At 43.9% G+C, this 24,064-nt stretch overlaps 1 protein-coding gene across 1 annotated transcript in view; it reads right to left on the reverse strand.

Moving 5' to 3' along the window:
- The window catches only part of LOC135543147 (melanophilin-like), a 29,307-nt gene extending 9,261 nt beyond the window's left edge, over nucleotides 1-20,046 (reverse strand). Inside the window, 10 exon segments of the mRNA XM_064970227.1 lie at nucleotides 2,204-2,271; nucleotides 2,274-2,399; nucleotides 2,557-2,677; nucleotides 2,775-2,885; nucleotides 2,984-3,045; nucleotides 3,246-3,290; nucleotides 5,276-5,388; nucleotides 10,111-10,332; nucleotides 19,018-19,164; nucleotides 19,845-20,046. Coding sequence (XP_064826299.1) covers nucleotides 2,204-2,271; nucleotides 2,274-2,399; nucleotides 2,557-2,677; nucleotides 2,775-2,885; nucleotides 2,984-3,045; nucleotides 3,246-3,290; nucleotides 5,276-5,388; nucleotides 10,111-10,332; nucleotides 19,018-19,115 — 966 coding nt within the window. The 5' untranslated portion in view covers nucleotides 19,116-19,164; nucleotides 19,845-20,046.
- Nucleotides 20,047-24,064: the final 4,018 nt, after the last annotated feature.

Genomic DNA, 24,064 nt, shown 5'->3' on the forward strand with positions numbered 1-24,064 from the left:
ACTCTCCTTCCAGACTCACATCAAACATCTCCAATCCAAAGTTAAATCTAGAATTGGCTTCCTATTTTGCAACAAAGTATCCTTCACTCATGCTGCCAAACATACCCTCGTAAAACTGACCATCCTACCGACCCTCGACTTCGGCGATGTCATTTACAAAATAGCCTCCAACACTCTACTCAACAAATTGGATGCAGTCTATCACAGTGCCATCAGTTTTGTCACCAAAGCCCCATACACTACCCACCACTGCGACCTGTACGCTCTCGTTGGCTGGCCCTCGCTTCATACTCGTCGCCAAACTCACTGGTTCCAGGTCATCTACAAGACTCTGCTAGGTAAAGTCCCGCCTTATCTCAGCTCGCTGGTCACCATAGCAGCACCCACTCATAGCACGCGCTCCAGCAGGTATATCTCACTGGTCACCCCCAGGGCCAATTCCTCCTTTGGCCGCCTCTCCTTCCAGTTTTCTGCTGCCAATGACTGGAACGAACTACAAAAATCTCTGAAACTGGAAACACATCTCCCTCACCAGCTTTGAGCACCAGCTGTCAGAGCAGCTCACAGATCACTGCACCTGTACATAGCCCATCTATAAATAGCCCAAACAATTACCTCATCCCCTACTGTATTTATTTATTTATTTTGCACCCTAGTATTTCTACTTTGCACATTCACCTACTGAAAATCTACCATTCCAGTGTTTTACTTGCTATATTGTATTTACTTTGCCACCATGGCCTTTTTTTGCCTTTACCTCCCTTATCTCACCTCATTTGCTCACATTGTATATAGACTTGTTTTTCTACTGTATTATTGTCTGTGTTTGTTTTACTCCATGTGTAACTCTGTGTTGTTGTATGTGTTGAACTGCTTTGCTTTATCTTGGCCAGGTCGCAATTGTAAATGAGAACTTGATCTCAACTTGCCTACCTGGTTAAACAAAGGTGAAATAAATAAAATACAAATTTTAAAAAATCTTTAATTATCCAAATCAAGAAACGAAGTTGTCTTTGTTCTGCTCTCTGAAGTTCAATCCACTAAAAACCCCAGCATGCATCACTTGAGACACACAACTTCCAATAAATACATGTACAATGTAAATCAGCCCAACAGTGTTTGAAATCTATCTTCCCAGGCTTGAGTGGAAGGACAAGTCCACCCTTGTTTGTCAGTTAATGTGGTTAATTTTCTATGGTCAGGGTAGTTTAATAGTGAAGAGAGACGTCATCTGTCTCATGTCAGGGTAGTTTAATAGTGAAGAGAGACGTCATCTGTCTCATGTCAGGGTAGTTTAATAGTGAAGAGAGATGTCATCTGTCTCATGTCAGGGTAGTTTAATAGTGAAGAGAGATGTCATCTGTCTCATGTCAGGGTAGTTTAATAGTGGAGAGAGACGTCATCTGTCTCATGTCAGGGTAGTTTAATAGTGGAGAGAGATGTCATCTGTCTCATGTCAGGGTAGTTTAATAGTGAAGAGAGACGTCATCTGTCTCATGTCAGGGTAGTTTAATAGTGGAGAGAGACGTCATCTGTCTCATGTCAGGGTAGTTTAATAGTGGAGAGAGACGTCATCTGTCTCATGTCAGGGTAGTTTAATAGTGGAGAGAGACGTCATCTGTCTCATGTCAGGGTAGTTTAATAGTGGAGAGAGACGTCATCTGTCTCATGTCAGGGTAGTTTAATAGTGGAGAGAGGCATCATCTGTCTCATGTCAGGGTAGTTTAATAGTGGAGAGAGACGTCATCTGTCTCATGTCAGGGTAGTTTAATAGTGGAGAGAGACGTCATCTGTCTCATGTCAGGGTAGTTTAATAGTGAAGAGAGATGCCATCTGTCTCATGTCAGGGTAGTTTAATAGTGAAGAGAGATGCCATCTGTCTCATGTCAGAGTAGTTTAATAGTGGAGAGAGACGTCATCTGTCTCATGTCAGGGTAGTTTAATAGTGGAGAGAGACGTCATCTGTCTCATGTCAGGGTAGTTTAATAGTGGAGAGAGACGTCATCTGTCTCATGTCAGGGTAGTTTAATAGTGAAGAGAGACGTCATCTGTCTCATGTCAGGGTAGTTTAATAGTGGAGAGAGACGTCATCTGTCTCATGTCAGGGTAGTTTAATAGTGGAGAGAGACGTCATGTGTCTCATCTCTGTTTCAGCTCTATTTCACTCTCTCCTTCTCACACACACACACAACACACATCCTACCGGTTGCTGTGTTGGGGCCTGCAGGTTCTCGTGAGAGCCAACTCGGCTGTAGGAAGGGCGTCGGCGATAGGGGTCTGGTACATGGTGTTGCGCCCTCCCTCCTCCTCTTCTGACGTGTCCACATAGTGCTGGCGGTTCATAGAGGAGCTGATCTTGGATAGGGAGCGGGCACGCACCATCCCATACTGCCCATCGTCTGAGGACCATCGCTTTAGCTCAGGTTATATTACAAAATGTCGGTTTGGCGTGAGATTACTGTTGTTGTAGTATTGTAATGCCATTACATTGCAAACTAACCAGCTCTGATTTAATGTCTGTGTGTGTGTGGGAGTGTGTGTGTGCGTGTTGCTTACCAGGGCGCATGTTGTACCTATCCAGGCTCTTCCTACGGTTCATGCGGTGGTGTTGCTGCTGCATGGAATCCATGAACTCCATGTCACCCCGGTGACCACCACCTCGCTCCTCCTGGATCTGCTGTAGGTGACATAACCATCACAACCTGAAATAAACCCCTATTCCCACAATGCACTACTTTTGGCTAGTAGAAACCAGGACTGTTTGGTCCGTCTACCTGGTAGGATTGTCGACGAGAGTGAGTGCGAGAGTGGGGTGGAACATACTCTTCTATATCCACATCCAAGTCCATGGGATGAACAGAGAGCAGGCGCTTGTTCTTTCTCATCTGACAGAACAACAGGATGGAGACATAAAGAGAAGGAGTGAGTCTGGGATATGATATCCAGTTTCTCAAGAACGATATTGAGAGGAGAAACTGTTTACCATTTTGTATCGCTGAGCTTCTGCTTCTGCGTAGTCCTCATCATGACCATTGTACCTATCATCTACAGGGGAGAGAGGGAGAAGAAGGGGTACTTTTTTCTTCTCAAATTGTGTAACCCCTTGTTACGTTTGTATATCATAGTGCTTATGCTGGTGTTGTCAGCTCCGCTATGATATGCAAAAGTACCACAGGGTTAAGCAGTTTTCAGGTATGTTGAAATATTGATATATTTTTCCCATTGCCTTCGTCTATTCTACTTACTGCGGAAATCAGGCATGCTTTGTGTGTCACTGTCACGACGGGCACCTGTGAAGACAGAGAGAAGTGATATTCTGTTATTAATAGTTATATAGACAGTACCAGTCACCTGCTCATTCCAAGATCTTTATTTTTACTATTTTCTACATTGTACAATAATAGTGAAGACATCAAAACTATAAAATAACACATGGAATCAAAATATATTTTATATTTGAGATTCTTCAAAGTTGCCACCCTTTGCCTTGATGACAGCTTTGCACACTCTTGGCATTCTCTCAACCAGCATCATGAGGTAGTAACCTGGAATACATTTCAATGAACAGGGGTTCCTTGTTAAAAGTTCATTTGTGGAATTACTTTCCTTCTTAATGCGTTTGAGCCAATCAGTTGTGTTCTGACAAGGTAGGGGTGGTATACAGAAGATAGCCCAATTTGGTAAAAGACCAAGTCCATATTATAGGAAGAACAGCTTAAATAAGCAACGAGAAACGACAGGACATCATTACTTTAGGACATGAAGGTCAGTCAACCCGGAAAATTTCAAGAACTTTGAAAGTTTCTTCAAGTGCAGTCGCAGAAACCATTAAGCGCTATGATGAAACAGGCTCTCATGACGACCGCCACAGGAAAGTAAGATCCAGAGTTACCTCTGCTGCAGAGGATATGTTCATTAGAGTTACCAGCCTCAGAAATTGCAGCCCAAATAAATGCTTCACAGAGTTCAAGTAACAGACACATCTCAACATCAACTGTTCAGAGGAGACTGCGTGAATCAGGCCTTCATGGTCGAATTGCTGCAAAGAAACCACTACTAAAAGATATCAATAATAAGAAGAGACTTGCTTGGGCCAAGAAACATGAGCAATGAACATTAGACCGTTGGAAATCTGTCCTTTGGTCTGTTGAGTCCAAATTTGAGATTTTTGGTTCCAATCGCCGCGTCTTTATGAGACGCAGAGTAGGTGAATGGATGATCTGGATGAATGGATGATCAAGGCACACTTAACCAGCATGGCTACCACAGCAGTCTGCAGTAATACGCCGTCCCATCTGGTTTTCCCTTAGTGGGACCATCATTTGTTTTTCAACAGGACACCGACCCAAAACACACCTCCATTTGACCAAGAAGGAGAGTGATGGAGTGCTGCATCAGATGACCTGGCCTCCACAATCACCTGACCTCAACTGAATTTAAATGGTTTGGGATGAGTTGGACCGCAGAGTGAAGGAAAAGCAGCCAACAAGTGCTCAGCATATGTGGGAACTCCTTCAAGACTGTTGGAAAAACATTCCAGGTGAAGCTGGTTGAGAGTGTGCAAAGCTGCCAAGAGTGTGCAAAGCTGTCATCAAGGCAATAATCAAAAATATATTTTGATTTGTTTGACACTTTTTTGGTTACTACATGATTCCAGATTATTTAATAGTTTTGATGTCTTCTCTATTCTACAATGTAGAAAATAGTAAAAATAAAGAAAAACCCTTGAATGAGTAGGTGTGTCCAAACTTTTGACTGGTACTGTACTTCAAATCATCTCTTTGTCCTATGTGAGGTCTGGGTCAAGAGGACTGTTAGAATACAGAACAGACAACAGTCACTCAGTTCTAGAACACTGTTCCCAGTTCTAGAACTCTACATGTGACCATTAGTGGAGGCTGGTGGGAGGAGCTATAGGAGGACAGGCTCATTGTAATGGCTGGAATGGAATCAATGGAACGGAGTCAAACATGTGGTTTCCATATTTTTAATGTGTTTGATACCATTCCGTTTACAATGAGCCCGTCCTCCTATAGCTCCTCCCACCAGCTGCCAGTGGTGACCATATGTCATCATAGCATGGCTATGTCACCCCGGTGTCAAGTACAGGCCCTGCCATGTGACTCTTCATTACAGCCAGCCATGTGTCACACTCATGATCATTTGGTGACCAAAATGTGACACTCGGACACTCTCAACAACAACCACAACTGTAACATGTGATTACATTTAGAAGTATGCACAATGACTCAATAATCAAACAAAAAGAACCCACCCTCTCCATTGAGTCGCTTGTAAAGAGACTTCATCACCTTGGCACTGCCGAAGCGCTTGAAACGGGTGCGCACATTGTCATGGTACCATCCCACTGTTCCAATTTTCAGGACCCTGCAAGGTAAACACAAGAGTCACTTCAGTCTCAATATGAACCCCATAGAGCTAGGAGAGTCACTCCAGTCTCAATATGAACCCCATAGAGCTAGGAGAGTCACTCCAGTCTCAATATGAACCCCATAGAGCTAGGAGAGTCACTCCAGTCTCAATATGAACCCCATAGAGCTAGGAGAGTCACTCCAGTCTCAATATGAACCCCATAGAGCTAGGAGAGTCACTCCAGTCTCTATGAACCCCAATATCACTCCAGTCTTAACCCCATAGAGCTAGGAGAGTCACTCCAGTCTCAATAACCCCATGAGGAGAGTCCTCCAGTCTCAATATGAACCCCATAGAGCTTGGAGAGTCACTCCAGTCTCAATATGAACCCCATAGAGCTAGGAGAGTCACTCCAGTCTCAATATGAACCCCATAGAGAACCCCATAGAGCTTGGAGAGTCACTCCAGTCTCAATATGAACCCCATAGAGCTAGGAGAGTCACTCCAGTCTGAATATGAACCCCATAGAGCTTGGAGAGTCACTCCAGTCTCAATATGAACCCCATAGAGCTTGGAGAGTCACTCCAGTCTCAATATGAACCCCATAGAGCTAGGAGAGTCACTCCAGTCTCAATATGAACCCCATAGAGCTAGGAGAGTCACTCCAGTCTCAATATGAACCCCATAGAGCTAGGAGAGTCACTCCAGTCTCAATATGAACCCCATAGAGCTAGGAGAGTCACTCCAGTCTCAATATGAACCCCATAGAGCTTGGAGAGTCACTCCAGTCTCAATATGAACCCCATAGAGCTTGGAGAGTCACTCCAGTCTCAATATGAACCCCATAGAGCTTGGAGAGTCACTCCAGTCTCAATATGAACCCCATAGAGCTAGGAGAGTCACTCCAGTCTCAATATGAACCCCATAGAGCTAGGAGAGTCACTCCAGTCTCAATATGAACCCCATAGAGAGTCACTCCAGTCTCAATATGAACCCCATAGAGTAGGAGAGTCACTCCAGTCTCAATATGAACCCCTTGGAGAGTCACTCCAGTCTCAATATGCTAGGAGAGTCACTCCAGTCTCAATATGAACCCCATAGAGCTAGGAGAGTCACTCCAGTCTCAATATGAACCCCATAGAGCTAGGAGAGTCACTCCAGTCTCAATATGAACCCCATAGAGCTAGAGTCACTCCAGTCTCAATATGAACCCCATAGAGCTAGGAGAGTTACTCCAGTCTCAATATGAACCCATAGAGCTTGGAGAGTCACTCCAGTCTCAATATGAACCCCATAGAGCTAGGAGAGTCACTCCAGTCTCAATATGAACCCCATAGAGCTAGGAGAGTCACTCCAGTCTCAATATGAACCCCATAGAGCTCCAGGAGAGTCACTCCAGTCTCAATATGAACCCCATAGAGCTAGGAGAGTTACTCCAGTCTCAATATGAACCCCATAGAGCTAGGAGAGTCACTCCAGTCTCAATATGAACCCCATAGAGCTAGGAGAGTCACTCCAGTCTCAATATGAACCCCATAGAGCTAGGAGAGTCACTCCAGTCTCAATATGAACCCCAGTCTCAATATGAACCCCATAGAGCTAGGAGAGTCACTCCAGTCTCAATATGAACCCCATAGAGCTAGGAGAGTCACTCCAGTCTCAATATGAACCCCATAGAGCTAGGAGAGTCACTCCAGTCTCAATATGAACCCCATAGAGCTAGGAGAGTCACTCTCAATATGAACCCCAGTCTCAATATGAACCCCATAGAGCTAGGAGAGTCACTCCAGTCTCAATATGAACCCCATAGAGCTAGGAGAGTCACTCCAGTCTCAATATGAACCCCATAGAGCTAGGAGAGTCACTCCAGTCTCAATATGAACCCCATAGAGCTAGGAGAGTCACTCCAGTCTCAATATGAACCCCATAGAGCTTGGAGAGTCACTCCAGTCTCAATATGAACCCCATAGAGCTAGGAGAGTCACTCCAGTCTCAATATGAACCCCATAGAGCTAGAGTCACTCCAGTCTCAATATGAACCCCATAGAGCTAGGAGAGTCACTCCAGTCTCAATATGAACCCCATAGAGCTAGGAGAGTCACTCCAGTCTCAATATGAACCCCATAGAGCTAGGAGAGTCACTCCAGTCCAGTCTCAATATGAACCCCATAGAGCTAGGAGAGTCACTCCAGTCTCTATGAACAAGAGCTATCACTCCAGAACCCCATAGAGCTAGGAGAGTCAGTCTCCAGAGCTATAGGAGAGTCACTCCAGTCTCAATATGAACCCCATAGAGCTAGGAGAGTCACTCCAGTCTCAATAACCCCATAGAACCTCCAGTCTCAATATGAACCCCATAGAGCTAGGAGAGTCACTCCAGTCTCAATATGAACCCCATAGAGCTAGGAGAGTCACTCCAGTCTCAATATGAACCCCATAGAGCTAGGAGACTCCAGTCTCACCCCATCCAGTCTCAATATGAACCCCATAGAGCTAGGAGAGTCACTCCAGTCTCAATATGAACCCCATAGAGCTAGGAGAGTCACTCCAGTCTCAATATGAACCCCATAGAGCTAGGAGAGTCACTCCAGTCTCAATATGAACCCCATAGAGCTAGGAGAGTCACTCCAGTCTCAATATGAACCCCATAGAGCTAGGAGAGTCACTCCAGTCTCAATATGAACCCCATAGAGCTAGGAGAGTCACTCCAGTCTCAATATGAACCCCATAGAGCTAGGAGTTACTCCAGTCTCAATATGAACCCCATAGAGCCAGTCTCAATATGAACCCCATAGAGCTAGGAGAGTCAATATGAACCCCATAGAGCCAGTCTCTCAATATGTCTCAACCCCATAGAGCTAGGAGTCACTCCAGTCACCCCATCCAGTCTCAATATGAACCCCATAGAGCTAGGAGAGTCACTCCAGTCTCAATATGAACCCCATAGAGCTAGGAGAGTCACTCCAGTCTCAATCATAGAGCTATGAACCCCATAGAGCTAGGAGAGTCAGTCTCCCCCAGTAGGAGAGTTACTCAGTCTCAATATGAACCCCATAGAGCTAGGAGAGTCACTCCAGCCTCAATATGAACCCCATAGAGCTAGGAGAGTCACTCCAGTCTCAATATATGAACCCCATAGAGCTTGGAGAGTCACTCCAGCCTCAAGAGCTAGAGTGAACCCCATAGAGCTAGGAGAGTCACTCCAGTCTCAATATGAACCCCATAGAGCTAGGAGAGTCACTCCAGTCTTAATATGAACCCCATAGAGCTAGGAGAGTCACTCCAGTCTCAATATGAACCCCATAGAGCTAGGAGAGTCACTCCAGTCTCAATATGAACCCCATAGAGCTAGGAGAGTTACTCCAGTCTCAATATGAACCCCATAGAGCTAGGAGAGTCACTCCAGTCTCAATATGAACCCCATAGAGCTAGGAGAGTCACTCCAGTCTCAATATGAACCCCATAGAGCTAGGAGAGTCACTCCAGTCTCAATATGAACCCCATAGGCTAGGAGAGTCACTCCAGTCTCACCCCATAGAGCCTCCAGTCTCAATATGAACCCCATAGAGCTAGGAGAGTCACTCCAGTCTCAATATGAACCCCATAGAGCTAGGAGAGTCACTCCAGCCTCAATATGAACCCCATAGTGCTAGGAGAGTCACGTCAGTCTCAATATGAACCCCATAGAGCTAGGAGAGTCACTCCAGTCTCAATATGAACCCCATAGAGCTAGGATAGTTACTCCAGTCTCAATATGAACCCCATAGAGCTAGGAGAGTCACTCCAGTCTCAATATGAACCCCATAGAGTTACTAGGAACCCCATAGAGCTAGGAGAGTCTCACCCCATAGAGCTAGGAGAGTCAGTCTCAATATGAACCCCATAGAGCTAGGAGAGTCACTCCAGTCTCAATATGAACCCCATAGAGCTAGGAGAGTCACTCCAGTCTCAATATGAACCCCATAGAGCTAGGAGAGTCACTCCAGTCTCAATATGAACCCCATAGAGCTAGGAGAGTCTCAATATGAACCCCATCCAGTCTCAATATGAACCCCATAGAGCTAGGAGAGTCACTCCAGTCTCACCCAGCCTCAATATGAACCCCATAGAGCTAGGAGCTCCAGTCTCACCCCATCCAGTCTCAATATGAACCCCATAGAGCTAGGAGAGTCACTCCAGTCTTAATATGAAACCCACAGAGCTAGGAGAGTTACTCCAGTCTCAATATGAACCCCATAGAGCTAGGAGAGTTACTCCAGTCTCAATATGAACCCCATAGAGCTAGGAGAGTCACTCCAGTCTCAATATGAACCCCATAGAGCTAGGAGAGTCACTCCAGTCTCAATATGAACCCCATCATCAATGGAATGTATATGAACCCCATAGAGCTAGAATAGTTTCCTGACCATGTCACCTGAACAGGACTCTTGGCCCTATTCTATATAACTATATATTATTACTAGCCTTCTAAGAGTTGGCCCTACTATAACTATATATTATTACTATCCTTCTAAGAGTTGGCCCTCTTCTCTAACTATATATTATAACTAGCCTTCTAAGAGTTGGCCCTCTTCTCTGACTGCCTGAAGCTTCATAATGATACAGACGATCTGGGTTCAAGACCTGGTCAGTCAAACACGATTGCAAATGTTTCCAAACCCATCTGTTATTACTATGTGTTCAGGAGAATCTCTTAATGCTGTGTGTTCAGGATGCCTTGACACCCACGGCCCCCACCTTGTCATACGACAGGGGTCGCACACCCAGCCGTGATCCTTCTTGTTGTAGCGGCTGCATGCCTTGCAGGTGTACATCTTACAGTCTATGCACTGACGCTTACTGTTGACCAGAAACTTGAAGGGCTGCAGACAGCGGATACAGTGAGAGTCTACCAGGGTGGTCTGAGTACCCAGCAGCTCAATCTTAGTGTCCTCCTTCTCTATCTTAGTCTTTAGGTCCCTAGAGGAGAGGGGGAGGGGGGGATAGGAGAGGAGGGGAGGGGAGGGGGGAGGGAGGGAGAAGGAGAGGAGAGAGAGAGGGAGAAGGGGGGAGAAGAGCGAAGAAGAGGGGAGAGGAGGGGATGGGAGAGCAGGGGAGAAGGAGAAGAGCAGAGAAGAGGGGAGGGGAGGGAATAGAGAAGTGATGAAATCATTATACAGTATATTAGTATATGGAATTAAATCATTATACAGTAGATTAGTATATATCAAGTCAAATCAAATTACATTAGTCACTTGCGCCGAATACAACAGGTGTAGTAGAGCTTACAGTGAAATGCTTACTTACGAGCCCCTAAACAACAATGCAGTTTTTTAAAAATACAGATAAAAATAAGAGTTAACGTAACACGTCATTAAAGAGTAAGTAAATGAACAAAAGCAGCAGTAAAATAACAATAGTGAGACTATATACAAGGAGGTACCGATACAGAGTCAATGTGCCGGGGCACCCGTTAGTTGAGGTAGTATGTACATGTAGGTAGAGTTATTAAAGGGACTATGCATAGATGACAACAGAGAGTAGCAGTGGTGTAAAGAGGGGGCAATGCAAATAGCCATTTGACTAGATGTTCAGGAGTCTCCAGGATGCAGTTGCAGAGGGAGGTGTTTAGTCCCAGGGTCCTTAGCTTATTGATGAGCTTTGAGGGCACTACGGTTTTGAGTGCTGAGCTGTAGTCAATGAATAGCATTCTCACATTTTTATTTGATTTGATTTATTTCATCTTTATTTAACCAGGTATGCTAGTTGAGAACAATTTCTCATTTACAACTGCGACCTGGCCAAGATAAAGCAAAGTAGTTTGACACAAACAACAACACAGAGTTACACATGGAATAAACAAACATACAGTCAATAATACAGTAGAAAAAGTCTATATACATTGTGTGCAAATGAGGTAAGTTAAGGCGATAAATAGGCCATAGTGGCGAAGTAATTACAATATACCAATAAACCTCTGGAGTGACAGATGTGCAGAAGATGAATGTGCAAGTAGAGATACTGGGGTGCAAAGGAGCAAGACAAATAAATAAATACAGTAAGGGGATGAGGTAGTTGGATGGGTTATTTACAGATGGGCTATGTACAGGTCAAATCAAATCAAATGTATTTATATAGCCCTTTGTACATCAGCTGATATCTCAAAGTGCTGTACAGAAACCCAGCATAAAACCCCAAACAGCAAGCAATGCAGGTGTAGAAGCATGGTGGCTAGGAAAAACTCCCTCGAAGTGAGGCAAGCAATACAGGTGCAGTGATCTGTGAGCTGCTCTGACAGCTGGTGCTTAAAACTAGTGAGGGAGATATGAGTCTTCACCTTCAGTGATTTTGCAGTTCGTTCCAGTCATTGGCAGCAGAGAATTGAAAGGAATGGCGGCCAAAGGGGAATTGGCTTTGGGGGTGACCAGTGAGATATACCTGTTGGAGCGCATGCTATGGGTGGGTGCTGCCATGGTGACCAGTGAGCTGAGTTAAGGCGGGCCTTTACCTAGCAAAGACTTGTAGATGACCTGGAGCCAGTGGGTTTGGCGATGAGTATGAAGCGAGGGCCAGCCAACGAGAGCGTACAGGTCGCAGTGGTAGGTAATATATGGGGCTTTGGTGACAAAACGAATGGCACTGTGATAGACTGCATCCAATTTGTTGAGTAGAGTGTTGGAGGCTATTTTGTAAATGACATCGTCGAAGTTGAGGATCGGTAGGATGGTCAGTTTTACGAGGGTATGTTTGGCAGCATGAGTGAAGGATACTTTGTTGCAAAATAGGAAGCCTATTCTAGATTTAATTTTGGATTGGAGATGCTTAATGTGAGTCTGGAAGGAGAGTTTACAGTCTAGCCAGACACCTAGGTATTTGTACTTGTCGACATAGTCTAAGTCAGAACCATCCAGAGTAATGATGCTGGACGGGTGGGCAGGTGCAGGCAGCGATCGGTTGAAGAGCATGCATTAAGTTTTACTTGCAATTAAAAGCAGTTGGAGGCCACGGAAGGAGAGTTGTATGGCATTGAAGCTCGTCTTGAGGTTAGTTAACACAGTGTCCAAAGAAGGGTCAGAAGTATACAGAATGGTGTAGCCTGCGTAGAGGTGGATCAGAGACTCACCAGCAGCAAGAGCAACATCATTGAGACTGCCAGAGGTCCGGACAACAGGCGGTCATTGATGTATACAGAGAAGAGAGTCGGCCCCGAGAATTGAACCCTGTGGCACCCCATAGAGACTGCCAGAGGTCCGGACAACAGGCGGTTATGATATAATTTAGGACCTTGAGCATGGCTGAGGTGCAACCATGGCCAGCTCTGAAACCAGATTGCATAGCGGAGAAGGTATGGTGGGACTCAAAATGATCGGTAATCTGTTTGTTAACTTGGCTTTCGAAGACCTTAGAAAGGCAGGGTAGAATAGATATAGGTCTGTAGCAGTTTGGGTCTAGAGTGTCTCCCCCTTTGAAGACGGGGATGATCGCAGCAGTTTTCCAATCTTTGGGAATCTCAGACGATGCGAAAGAGAGGTTGAACAGGCTAGTAATAGGGGTTGCAATAATTTTGGCAGATCATTTTACAAAGAGAGGATCCAGATTGTCTTGCCCGGCTGATTTGTAGGGGTCCAGATTTTGCAGCTCTTTCAGAACATCAGCTGACTGGATTGGGGTGAAGGGGAAATGGGGGAGGCTTGGGAGAGTTACTGTGGGGGGTGCAGGGCAGTTGACCGGGGTAGGGGTAGCCAGGTGGAAAGCATGGCCAGCCGTAGAAAAATGCTTATTGAAATTCTCAATTATAGTGGATTTATCGGTGGTGACAGAGTTTCCTAGCGTCAGTGCAGTGGGCAGCTGGGAGGAGGTGCTCTTATTCTCCATGGTGTCATGCAGTGTCCCAGAACTTTTTTTGAGTTTGTGCTACAGGATGCAAATTTCTGTTTGAAAAGCTAGCCTTAGCTTTCCTAACTGCCTGTGTATATTGGATCCTAACTTCCCTGAAAAGTTGCATATCACGGGGGCTGTTCGATGCTAATGCAATACACCACAGGATGTTTTTTGTGCTGGTCGAGGGCAGTCTCGCCTGAAGTGAACCAAGGGCTATATCTGTTCCTGTTTCTACATTTTTTTGAATGGAGCATGTGTATTTAAGATGGTGAGGAAGGCACTTTTATAGAATAACTAGGCATCCTCTACTGACAGGATGAGGTCAATATCCTTCCAGGATACCCGGGCCAGGTCGATTGGAAAGGCCTGCTTGCAGAAGTGTTTTAGGGAGAGTTTGACAGTGATGAGGGGTGGTCGATTGACCGCTGACCCATTACGGATGCTAGCAATGAGGCAGTGACCGCTGAGATCTTGGTTGAAAACAGCAGAGGTGTATTTGGAGGGCAAGTTGGTTAGGATGATATCTATGAGGGTGCCCGTGTTTACGGATTTGGGTTTGTCATTGGTAGGTTCACTGATCATTTGTGTGAGATTGAAGGCATCAAGCTTAGATTGTAGGATGGCCGGGGTGTTAAGCATGTCCCAGTTTAGGTCACCTAGCAGCACAAACTCTGAAGATGGATGGGGGCAATCAGTTCACATATGGTGTCCAGGGCACAGCTGGGGGCAGAGGGTGGTCTATAGCAAGCGGCAATGGTGAGAGACTTGTTTCTAGAAAGGTGGATTTTTAAAAGTACAAGCTCAAATTGTTTGGGTACAGACCTGGATAGTAAGACAGAACTCTGCAGGCTATCTCTGCAGTCAATTGCAACTCCGCCCCCTTAGGCAGTTCTATCTTGTCGGAAAATGTTATAGTTAGGGATGGAAATGTCATGTTTTTGGTGGTCTTCCTAAGCCACAATTCAGACACGGCTAGGACATCCAGGTTGGCAGAGTGTGCTAAAGCAGTGAATAAAACAAACTCAGGGAGGAGGCTTCTAATGTTAACATGCATGAAACCAAGGCTTTTATGGTTAAAGTAGTCAACAAATGAGAGCACCTGGGGAATAGGAGTGGAGCTAGCCACTGCATGGCCTGGATTAACCTCTACATCACCAGAGGAACAGAGGCTAAAGGCTATAAGAAACGGTCGTCTAGTATGTTTGGAACAGAGAGTATAAGGAGCAGGTTTTTAGCATGATATAATAGATTCAAGGCATAATGTACCATCAAAGTTATGGTAGGATGTGAATACATTGGAGGTAAACCTAGGCATTGAGTGCTGATGAGAGAGATATTGTCTCTAGAAACATTTAAACCAGCTGATGTCACCGCATGTGTGGGAGGTGGAACTAAAGGGTTGGCTAAGGCATATTGAGCAGGGCTAGAGGCTCTACAGTGAAATAAGACAATAATCAGTAACCAGAACAGAAATGGACAAGGCATGTTGACATGAGGGAGAGGCATGCATAGCAGAGTGATCATAGGGGTCCAGTGAGTAGTTAGGCTGGCTGGAGAGACGGCGATTCAGACAGCTAGCAGGCCAGGGCTAGCAAGCTAGCAGAAGGCCTTAGAGGGACGTCACGACGGAGGAAGTCTGTTATAGCCTCCTCGTGCGGTTATGTCGATAGACCAGTCGTGATGGATTAGTAGGGTTCCGTGTAGCAAAGGGGTCCAGTCCAATTGGCAAAATCGGTATAGTGGCCCAAGAAATTGGCCGATGGATCTCTTCAGTTAACAGTCCAATTTGCTCAAGACAGCTAGCGGGCCGTGGCTAGCAGGCTAGCAGATGGGCATTCAGGGGACGTCACGATGGAGGGGCCTGTTGGGAAAAATATATATAAAAACCTCAGGTAGATTTCGTCGGTAGACCAGTCATGATGGATAAGCAGGGCTTCGTGTAGTAAAAAGGATCCAAGCCAATTGGCAAAATAGGTATAGTGGCCAAAGATAGGGGACATCGCGACGTAGGAGCCAGTTGATTAACCCCCTCGGGCAGATTAAGTCGGTAGTCCAGTCGTGAAGGAGCTCAGTACCGGCAGTAAAAGGGGTCCGGGCCAATTGGCAAAATAGGTATTGTAGCCCCGGAGTGACTGATGGACCTCTTCAGCTAGCCGGGAGATAGGCCTAGCATGGGCTAGCGCCAGGCTAATTGGTGCTTGCTTCGGGACAGAGACGTTAGCCAGGAATAGCCACTCGGATTGCATCTAGCTAGCTGCGATGATCCAGGTGAAAAGGTTCAGAGCTTGCGATAGGAATCCGGGGATATGGCGAGAAAATAGGTCCGTTATGCTCTGGTTTGAATCGAGTTGTGCAAACTGGCGAGAGTTTTCCGAGCTGTAGGTTAGCTGATGGCCGCTAGCAGTGGTTACCTAACTACTATCTAGTAGTTAGTTAGCTGGCTAGCTTCTGTTGGGGATTCCGTTCAGAAGTAAAGAAAAATACTTTAGAAACAAAGCAGATCCACAGTTGAGGTTTAGAACAAAAAGAAAAATATATGCAAATAAAAATATTTAAAAACATATATACATGGGACATGACAAGATGAGGACAAAGACATTTGACTGCTATGCCATCTTGGAAACACATAGGTGTTCCTTTTGTCCAGGTGGGAAAGGGCATTGTGGAGTGCAATAGAGATTGCATCATTTGTGGATCTGTTGGGGCGGTATGCAAATTGGAGTGGGTCTAGGATTCCTGGGATGATGGTATTGATGTGAGCCATGACCAGCCTTTCAAAGCACTTCATGGCTTCAGAAGTGAGTGCTACGGGTTGGTAGTCATTTAGGCAGGTTACCTTAGTGTTCTTGGGCACAGGCACTATGGTGGTCTGCTTAAAACATGTTGGTATTACAGACTCAGACAGGAAGAGGTTGAAAATGTCCGAGAAGACACTTGCCAGTTGGTCAGCGCATGCTTGCAGTACACGTCCTGGTAATCTGTCTGGCCCTGCGGCCTTGTGAATGTTGATCTGTTTAAAGGTCTTACTCACATCGGCTGCGGAGTGCGTGATCACACGGTCTTCCGGAACAGCTGGTGCTCTCATGCATGTTCAGTGTTATTTGCCTAAATCGTGCATAGAAGTAGTTTAGCTCGTCTGGTAGGCTTGTGTCATTGGGCAGCTCTCGGCCGTGCTTCCCTTTGTAGTCTGTAATGGTTTGCAAGCCCTGCCACATCCGACGAGCGACGAGCCGGTGTAGTACGATTTGAGTCTCAGTCCTGTATTGACGCTTTTCCTGTTTGATGGTTCGTCAGAGGCCATAGCATGATTTCTTATAAGCTTCATGGTTAGAGTCCCGCTCCTTGAAAGCGGCAGCTCTAGCCTTTAGCTTAGTGCGGATGCTGCCTGAAATCCATGGCTTCTGGTTGGCATATGTTCGTACGGTCGCTGTGGGGACGAAGTCATCAATGCACTTATTGATAAAGCCAATGACTGATGTAGTGTACTCCTCAATTCCCTCAGGGGAATCCCGGAACATATTCCAGTCTGTGTAGCTTAGCATCTGCTTCATCTGACCACTTTTTTGTTATTTTTCCTCTGGTTGCACATTTAACATGCTGATACAAATTTGGTAAAACGGATTTAAGTTTCCCTGCATTAAAGTCCCCGGCTACAAGGAGCACCGCCTCTGTGTGAGCGTTTTCTTGTTTGCTTATGGCGGAATACAGTTCAATGCTGTCTTAGTGCCAGCCTCTGACCGTGGTGGTATGTAAACAACTACGACGAATACAGATGAAATCTCTTTCGGTAGGTAGTGTGGTCTACAGCGTATCATAAGATACTCTACCTCAGGAAAGCAATAGTTCAAGACTTCCTTAGATATCGTGCACCAGCTGTTATTTGCAAAAATACGTCTTGTCTTACCAGACGCCGCTGTTCTATCCGGCCGGTACATCGTATAACCAGCCAGCTGTATTTTAATATTGTCATCGTTTAGCCACGACTCTGTGACGCATAAGATGTTTTTAATGTCCTGTTGGTAGTTTAATCTTCCGTGTAACTCGTCGATTTTAATCTCCAAGGACTGCACTTTTGCTAGCAGAATGGAGGGAAGTGGGGATTTATTCGATCGCCTGGGAAATCTTAGAAGGCAGCCCGCCCTTCGGCCTCTCTTTCTCTGCCTCCTCTTCACACAGATCACAGGGATCGGGGCCTGTTCCCTGAGGAAGCAGTATATCCTTCGCGTCGGGCTCGTCAGAGTCGTGAAAGGGGAAACGGATTCTGCCAGTCCGTGGTGAGTAATCACAGTCCTGATGTCTAGAAGTTATTTTTGGTCATAAGACATGGTAGCAGCAACATTATGTATAAAATAAGTCAAGAAATAAGTTACAAACAGCGCAAATAAACTAACAAAAAAAAGCATGAAATCAGTATACAGTAGATTAGTATATAGCATGAAATCATTATACAGTAGATTAGTATATAGCATTAAATCAGTATACAGTAGATTAGTATATAGCATTAAATGAAAGATTAGTATATAGCATTAAATCAGTATACAGATTAGTATATAGCATTAAATCATTAAATCAGTATACAGTAGATTAGTATATAGCATGAAATCATTATACAGTAGATTAGTATATAGCATTAAATCAGTATACAGTAGATTAGTATATAGCATTAAATCATTATACAGTAGATTAGTATATAGCATTAAATCAGTATACAGTAGATTAGTATATAGCATTAAATCAGTATACAGTAGATTAGTATATAGCATTAAATCAGTATACAGTAGATTAGTATATAGCATTAAATCAGTATACAGTAGATTAGTATATAGCATTAAATCAGTATACAGTAGATTAGTATATAGCATTAAATCAGTATACAGTAGATTAGTATATAGCATTAAGAAGATAACATTAAGTCCCTGTTAACTGCATGGATTATAATAAATCAGTTTAAAATTGGCTCTGTGGAATCATCGTGCAGAATCACACTTATAATGTACCATTCTGTTCTGTTCTGGTCAGTTTCAGCAGGGACTACATTACATAACTTATCGAGAACATTTAACACAATGTCCTTCTGACAGTTTGTGAATAAAATAAAGTGATGTCTGACAGGAAGTCTATTTTCCTTTAAGAGTATATGACAAGATGAGGAAGACAGACAGAGGAGTCTTTGTGTCCCAGAGAGAATAGGCCTCTTGGCAACTTGTTTTCCCTGGGACACAGTACAGGCAGAACGGGCCTTGTGACTAAGCCATGATCACTGTGATGAGCTGACTCACAACAGCAGGCCTGTTTCACACTTACATTCCTGAAGCCTGAACACACTTACACACTTGAGCTAGACACACACACACACACACACACACACACACACACACACACACACACACACACACACACACACACACACACACACACACACACACACACACACACACACACACACACACACACACACACACACACACACAGTGGAAAACATATGGCTAATATATAGATCGCTGAGGACCTCGGTGTGATCGACTCGTATGGAATCTATAGTGTTGGCATTCAGATAAAAGACAGACGATAAGTATCCAATGTTGTAGAGTCCTAAATGCTGTCAGCGTAAGACTTCATGATTTTATATGTCACATACAGACAAGGAGTTTGTTATGTCAGATATGCTATTGAAAAACACATCCAAGCCTTCCAAGCCTTCCACCCTTCAACATTGATTCAATGTAATATTTTCTCACTAAACCTCTGAAATATGATATTGAACCTTTTTGAAAAGTGACCTACCCCAGTCTCTCTTCTTCTATCTTCCTGAGGGTGAAGTCTCTCTGTATGACCTCCCAGACGTGCTTGGCCTCGTCGTCTGAAAGCGCGGTCAGGTCCATGGTTTTGGAGAATATGAACCAGTACTCTACAGCAACACAGAGATGGTCCCTGTAGAGTAACCAAAACTAGTGAGAATATGGTCCATGTAAAGTAACCAAAACTAGTGAGAATATGGTCCATGTAAAGTAACCAAAACTAGTGAGAATATGGTCCCTGTAAAGTAACCAAAACTAGTGAGAATATGGTCCCTGTAAAGTAACCAAAACTAGTGAGAATATGGTCCCTGTAAAGTAACCAAAACTAGTGAGAATATGGTCCCTGTAAAGTAACCAAAACTAGTGAGAATATGGTCCATGTAAAGTAACCAAAACTAGTGAGAATATGGTCCCCAAAACTAGTGAGAATATGGTCCCTGTAAAGTAACCAAAACTAGTGAGAATCCTGAAGGTTTATCACCCATGTACCCAAGCCAACACAACATAAGGATACATTGACACCCCTGATAAATGTCCACTTACTCCACAGGGTGGACCAGATTAGCCCGGTTGACTAGACTGACCACTCATCTTAACATTGTTTTACTGTGAGTGCAGCCAGCGGTCAGTCTAGTCAACCAGAATATATCACCAGATTGATTTAAAAAGCAGCTTCTGAATAGATTTTCTAATTCATGTTTATACATTTTCTTGTACTTACTTTTCTAAAGAAAAATACGCTGCATGGAAATGAAATCACGTATGCTACAAAAAGCATCATCTTTGATTTAGCATATTAATATCATGAATTACCTTCACGCCCGGTGCAGAGCAGACAGCTGTGAGGTCAGTTGTTAATTCCCTGGAGTTGAGGCAGCACATTTGCGAATGGCCTGAAGAAGTCGGTTGTTCATCACATGCTCTGAGTCTCACAGAAGAGAGAGGATGAGCGAGCTTCTCACCCCTCCTCCAACTCCAAGTAGTTTTAACAACTAAATAACAGCTCAAAATGGCCTGTATTTTTGCCAAATTTTAATTCAGTCATAATATAATGATGTAAGGGCCTCGGATGGCAGTAACCCCCAAAAGATACCAAAATAACACCATATCAGTAAGTATGTTTTCCCCAACAGAGTAAATATGAGTACAGCTATTAGAAAACTAAATATTTTCCTGATAAATGAATGAGGACACTGAAGAGTTGTGCAATAGGCATTCCATAAGCTATTTTAAATAGCATGTGTTAGAATTATGTGAATATGAATCAATTCATCAGAATAATTATTTTAATGAAAATATGTCAATCATTATTTGAATATGTTCTTTAACCCGTTGTATATTTAATTAAGTGATAATGCCCTCGAGGCCGGTGTTTGGAGGATATATTAGCACGGTTTGCCAACTTTGCCCTTGCCAATATATCCTCCAAACACCGACTTCTCTGGCTTTATCACTTCATTAAATGTCTGCATTATTCTACCTTTTTCAACACAGACCTCTGACACCTTGTGTTGCTATAATACTCACCAAACGTCTAGGCTTGAGTTTCACTCACTCATAATCCTATTTTTACCTCTCACTGCACATTGGCGACTGCACTCTCACTGCACTCTTGGTGTGAAAAGCTATTTTGAACAGTGATAAGTTCGAACCATCAAATAGAGCATCAGCAACATGAAGGCCTCTATTGTTGCCAGTGTGCTGGAGAAAGGTGCCCTTAGCAGCATAAAGATAGCACTGGCTGTCCACACAGAGGGAAGAGGGCACATTAGCCCAGGCAGGAAGACTTTGTTTCTGGAAACTTGATTCCTTTCCCCTGTATTTGATGGCAACTTATTGTGGAGGACAGGATACAGATGTAAGATCTTAATCTGATCACCCTGTTGCAAGAGGACTTTCCTGCAATGCAGGAAACTTTTAGTTCATTCGAAGATTAAAAAACACTTCTGATGTTTGTCATTTCCACTTTTCAGACTTGATTTTCCCTAACGGAAAATGTATCAACACCTACAAAAATGTCCATTAATTATAATCCATATAATCATTCACATTTCTTGTTGCTGCAGGATTATTTTCCTGCTGTAGCAAACTGGCTCAAATGAAGATCCTACATCTGTAGGTCAAAGTACTATGGTGAAAACAAGGTAGAGCTACTGTATGGATCGGCAGTGGTGGCTCGGCTACGATCTGGAAACTTCTGATCTGCAAGGGCAGGGTGTGCCAGATCATTTTATTAACAACAGTGGGGAAATCACTGTCCTCCTGGTGTTGAAACAAATCAAATAAATCAACAGCAATTAAAGGATATTGCCACTCAACAACAAAAAATAGCAAAGTGTCTCCTGCCACATCTTCATGAGGATGCAAAACGCATCATCATCATGATGTGGCAACTGACAGTTCGCTTCACTTGCTGACATGCAAAAGATTTTGGGACTAAAATACAAAAATATAGTTTTTCAATTAATTTTTCCTTCAACAGTAATACATATAAATGTACTGTATGATATTTTATCAGTAAAGGACTCAACCATGCATGCTGGCTAGGTTTGGTCATTGAGACAGTATGCTGTAGTTGTCGTTTCAAGGGCCAAACACAAGCCTTGAAGGTCTGAAAGGTCCTTACACATTATGTGGTCCTCTTTTAGTCCCCGACTCCCTGCAACCATCCGTCTAACTAAAGCATTGGCCCACTTCCTGGCTTAACAGGGGCAGTCTGATTCAAAGCTCTAAAATTAGCAGCCGGCAGGGCACTGGTATCCTTCCAGGGGATGTCCAGCTCTTATTTAGTAAAACTCTGCATTGCTATGGCTGCTACACTTAGAAGTGCTGATCTATGACCAGGACCCCTCTGTCCATATCATATTACTCATTATAATCTAAAAGCCCAAACGGATCGTATATCAGCACTCTTACTTTGGTCCTACTCTTATTTAGTAAGACTCTGCATTGCCATGGCTGCTACACTTAGAAGTGCTGATCTATGACCAGGACCCCTCTGTCCATGTCATATTACTCATTATAATCTAAAAAGCCAAACTGATCCTAGATCAGCACTCATACTTTGGCACTACTCTTACCTAGTAAAACATTGCTGCATTGCTGGCTGCTACACTTAGAAAGAGCTGGCCACTGCAGCACAAAGTTGATCGACCTTGCAGCCCAATCAAGCCCAAATGTGGAGGAGGTCAATACTCTTTGAGGTTACAGTAGAGAGCAGACCTTTAGAAAGGTCTAAGATTAGAAATGAAAGGCAAAGGTTAGCTGATTGGCCAGTGGTACTGTAGTGACTGTACACATGTAAGAGTCAAGGACCAGTATTACTTGAGCTTTAGTGAATTGACTAGTCATTGATGCCCAGTTTGCCAACCTAAGGTGAGCTGTAACAGATTTGCATTTGTACAACGGGCTGGACATCTGCCCAACCGGCCAATCAGAGGTCTAACTTATATAGAGGTCAGAATTGTAATGTAATCGATGATATGACAGCAAAACAACTTTTCCTCTCCTATGTAAAACATGCTGTACACTGCATTAGATTGAGATTGACAGGGCCATATTGTCTGGTGGCTGTCGTGGCCCTCACTGTGCATCCACATACACCGTCTGTAATATGAGGCCCTAGGCCCTGCACTCTCATATACCAGACACATGAGACCTATAGGCTTCATACAGCTATAGGCATTGCACACGTTGGCAGGTTTCCATAGGTCTATAACTGACCACCTGGACGTGGCAGAGAGCCAAGAATACACCACCGAGCATCTCAAATATACTTATCATCTCAGATCATGTCAATGCTACTTTGACAAGTTATGGTGTACAGTTCCAGCTGATCTAAATTCAATACAGTCAGTTCACATTCACACTCTGCCTGGGCTGAGTAGTCGAAAGAGTAGAAGCTTGAAGACAGATGTGTGAAGTATTTTATGCAGAGTCAGGAAACGCAGCCGTCGCCTTCGTCATGTCTAGCTTGTTTTACAGTAGACTGCCGTCTAATATGGTAGTACAGTATGGGTTGTTTTACAGTAACCTACCGTCTAGTACAGTATGGGTTGTTTTACGGTAGCCTACCGTCTAATATGAGAGTAAAGCATGGGTTCGTTTACAGTAGCCCACATATGATACTGTATTACAGTATGGGTTGTTTTACAGTAGCTTACCATCTAATACGGTAAAACAGTATGGGTTGTTGTACAGTAGTCTACTGTATAATACGGTAGGACAGTATGGGTTGTTTTACAGTATCTACTGTATAATACGGTAATACAGTATGGGTTGTTTTACAGTATCCTACTGTATAATACGGTAATACAGTATGGGTTGTTTTACAGTAGCTTACCATCTAATACGGTAAAACAGTATGGGTTGTTTTACAGTGGTCTACTGTATAATACGGTAGGACAGTATGGGTTGTTTTACAGTAGCTTACCATCTAATACGGTAAAACAGTATGGGTTGTTTTACAGTAGTCTACTGTATTATACGGTAGGACAGTATGTCTTTTTTTTGTTGCCTACCATCAAATATGGCAGTATAGTATGGGTTGTTTTACAAAAGCCTAACATCTAATACAGTAGGACTGTATGGGTTGGTTTACAGTAGCCTACCGTCTAATATGGCAGTACAGTATGGGTTGTTTTACAGTAGCCTGCAGTCTAATATGGTAGGACAGTATGGGTTGTTTTACAGTAGCCTGCCATCTAATACGGTAGAACAGTATGGGTTGTTTTACAGTAGCCTGCAGCCTAATACGGTAGAAGAGTATGGGTTGTTTAACAGTAGCCTGCAGTCTAATATGGTAGAACAGTATGGGTTGTTTTACAGTAGCTTACCTTTCCTGTGTCTCATTCTAGGACATAACTAACCGTACATAGTCTCTGGTGACAGACATTTAACATAAACTGCTAGCCAATGGCAACACACAAAATATTTGGTTCCCTACATAACACTGTGTGCCTCTTGGCTCGGTAGCTGCACGGTAGAGTAGAGTGTTGGTGGTGGTGGTGGTGGGGTTTCTGGGCTCTGCCTAC

Source organism: Oncorhynchus masou, chromosome 7, assembly GCF_036934945.1.
Source record: "Oncorhynchus masou masou isolate Uvic2021 chromosome 7, UVic_Omas_1.1, whole genome shotgun sequence".
Taxonomy (NCBI): domain Eukaryota; kingdom Metazoa; phylum Chordata; class Actinopteri; order Salmoniformes; family Salmonidae; genus Oncorhynchus; species Oncorhynchus masou.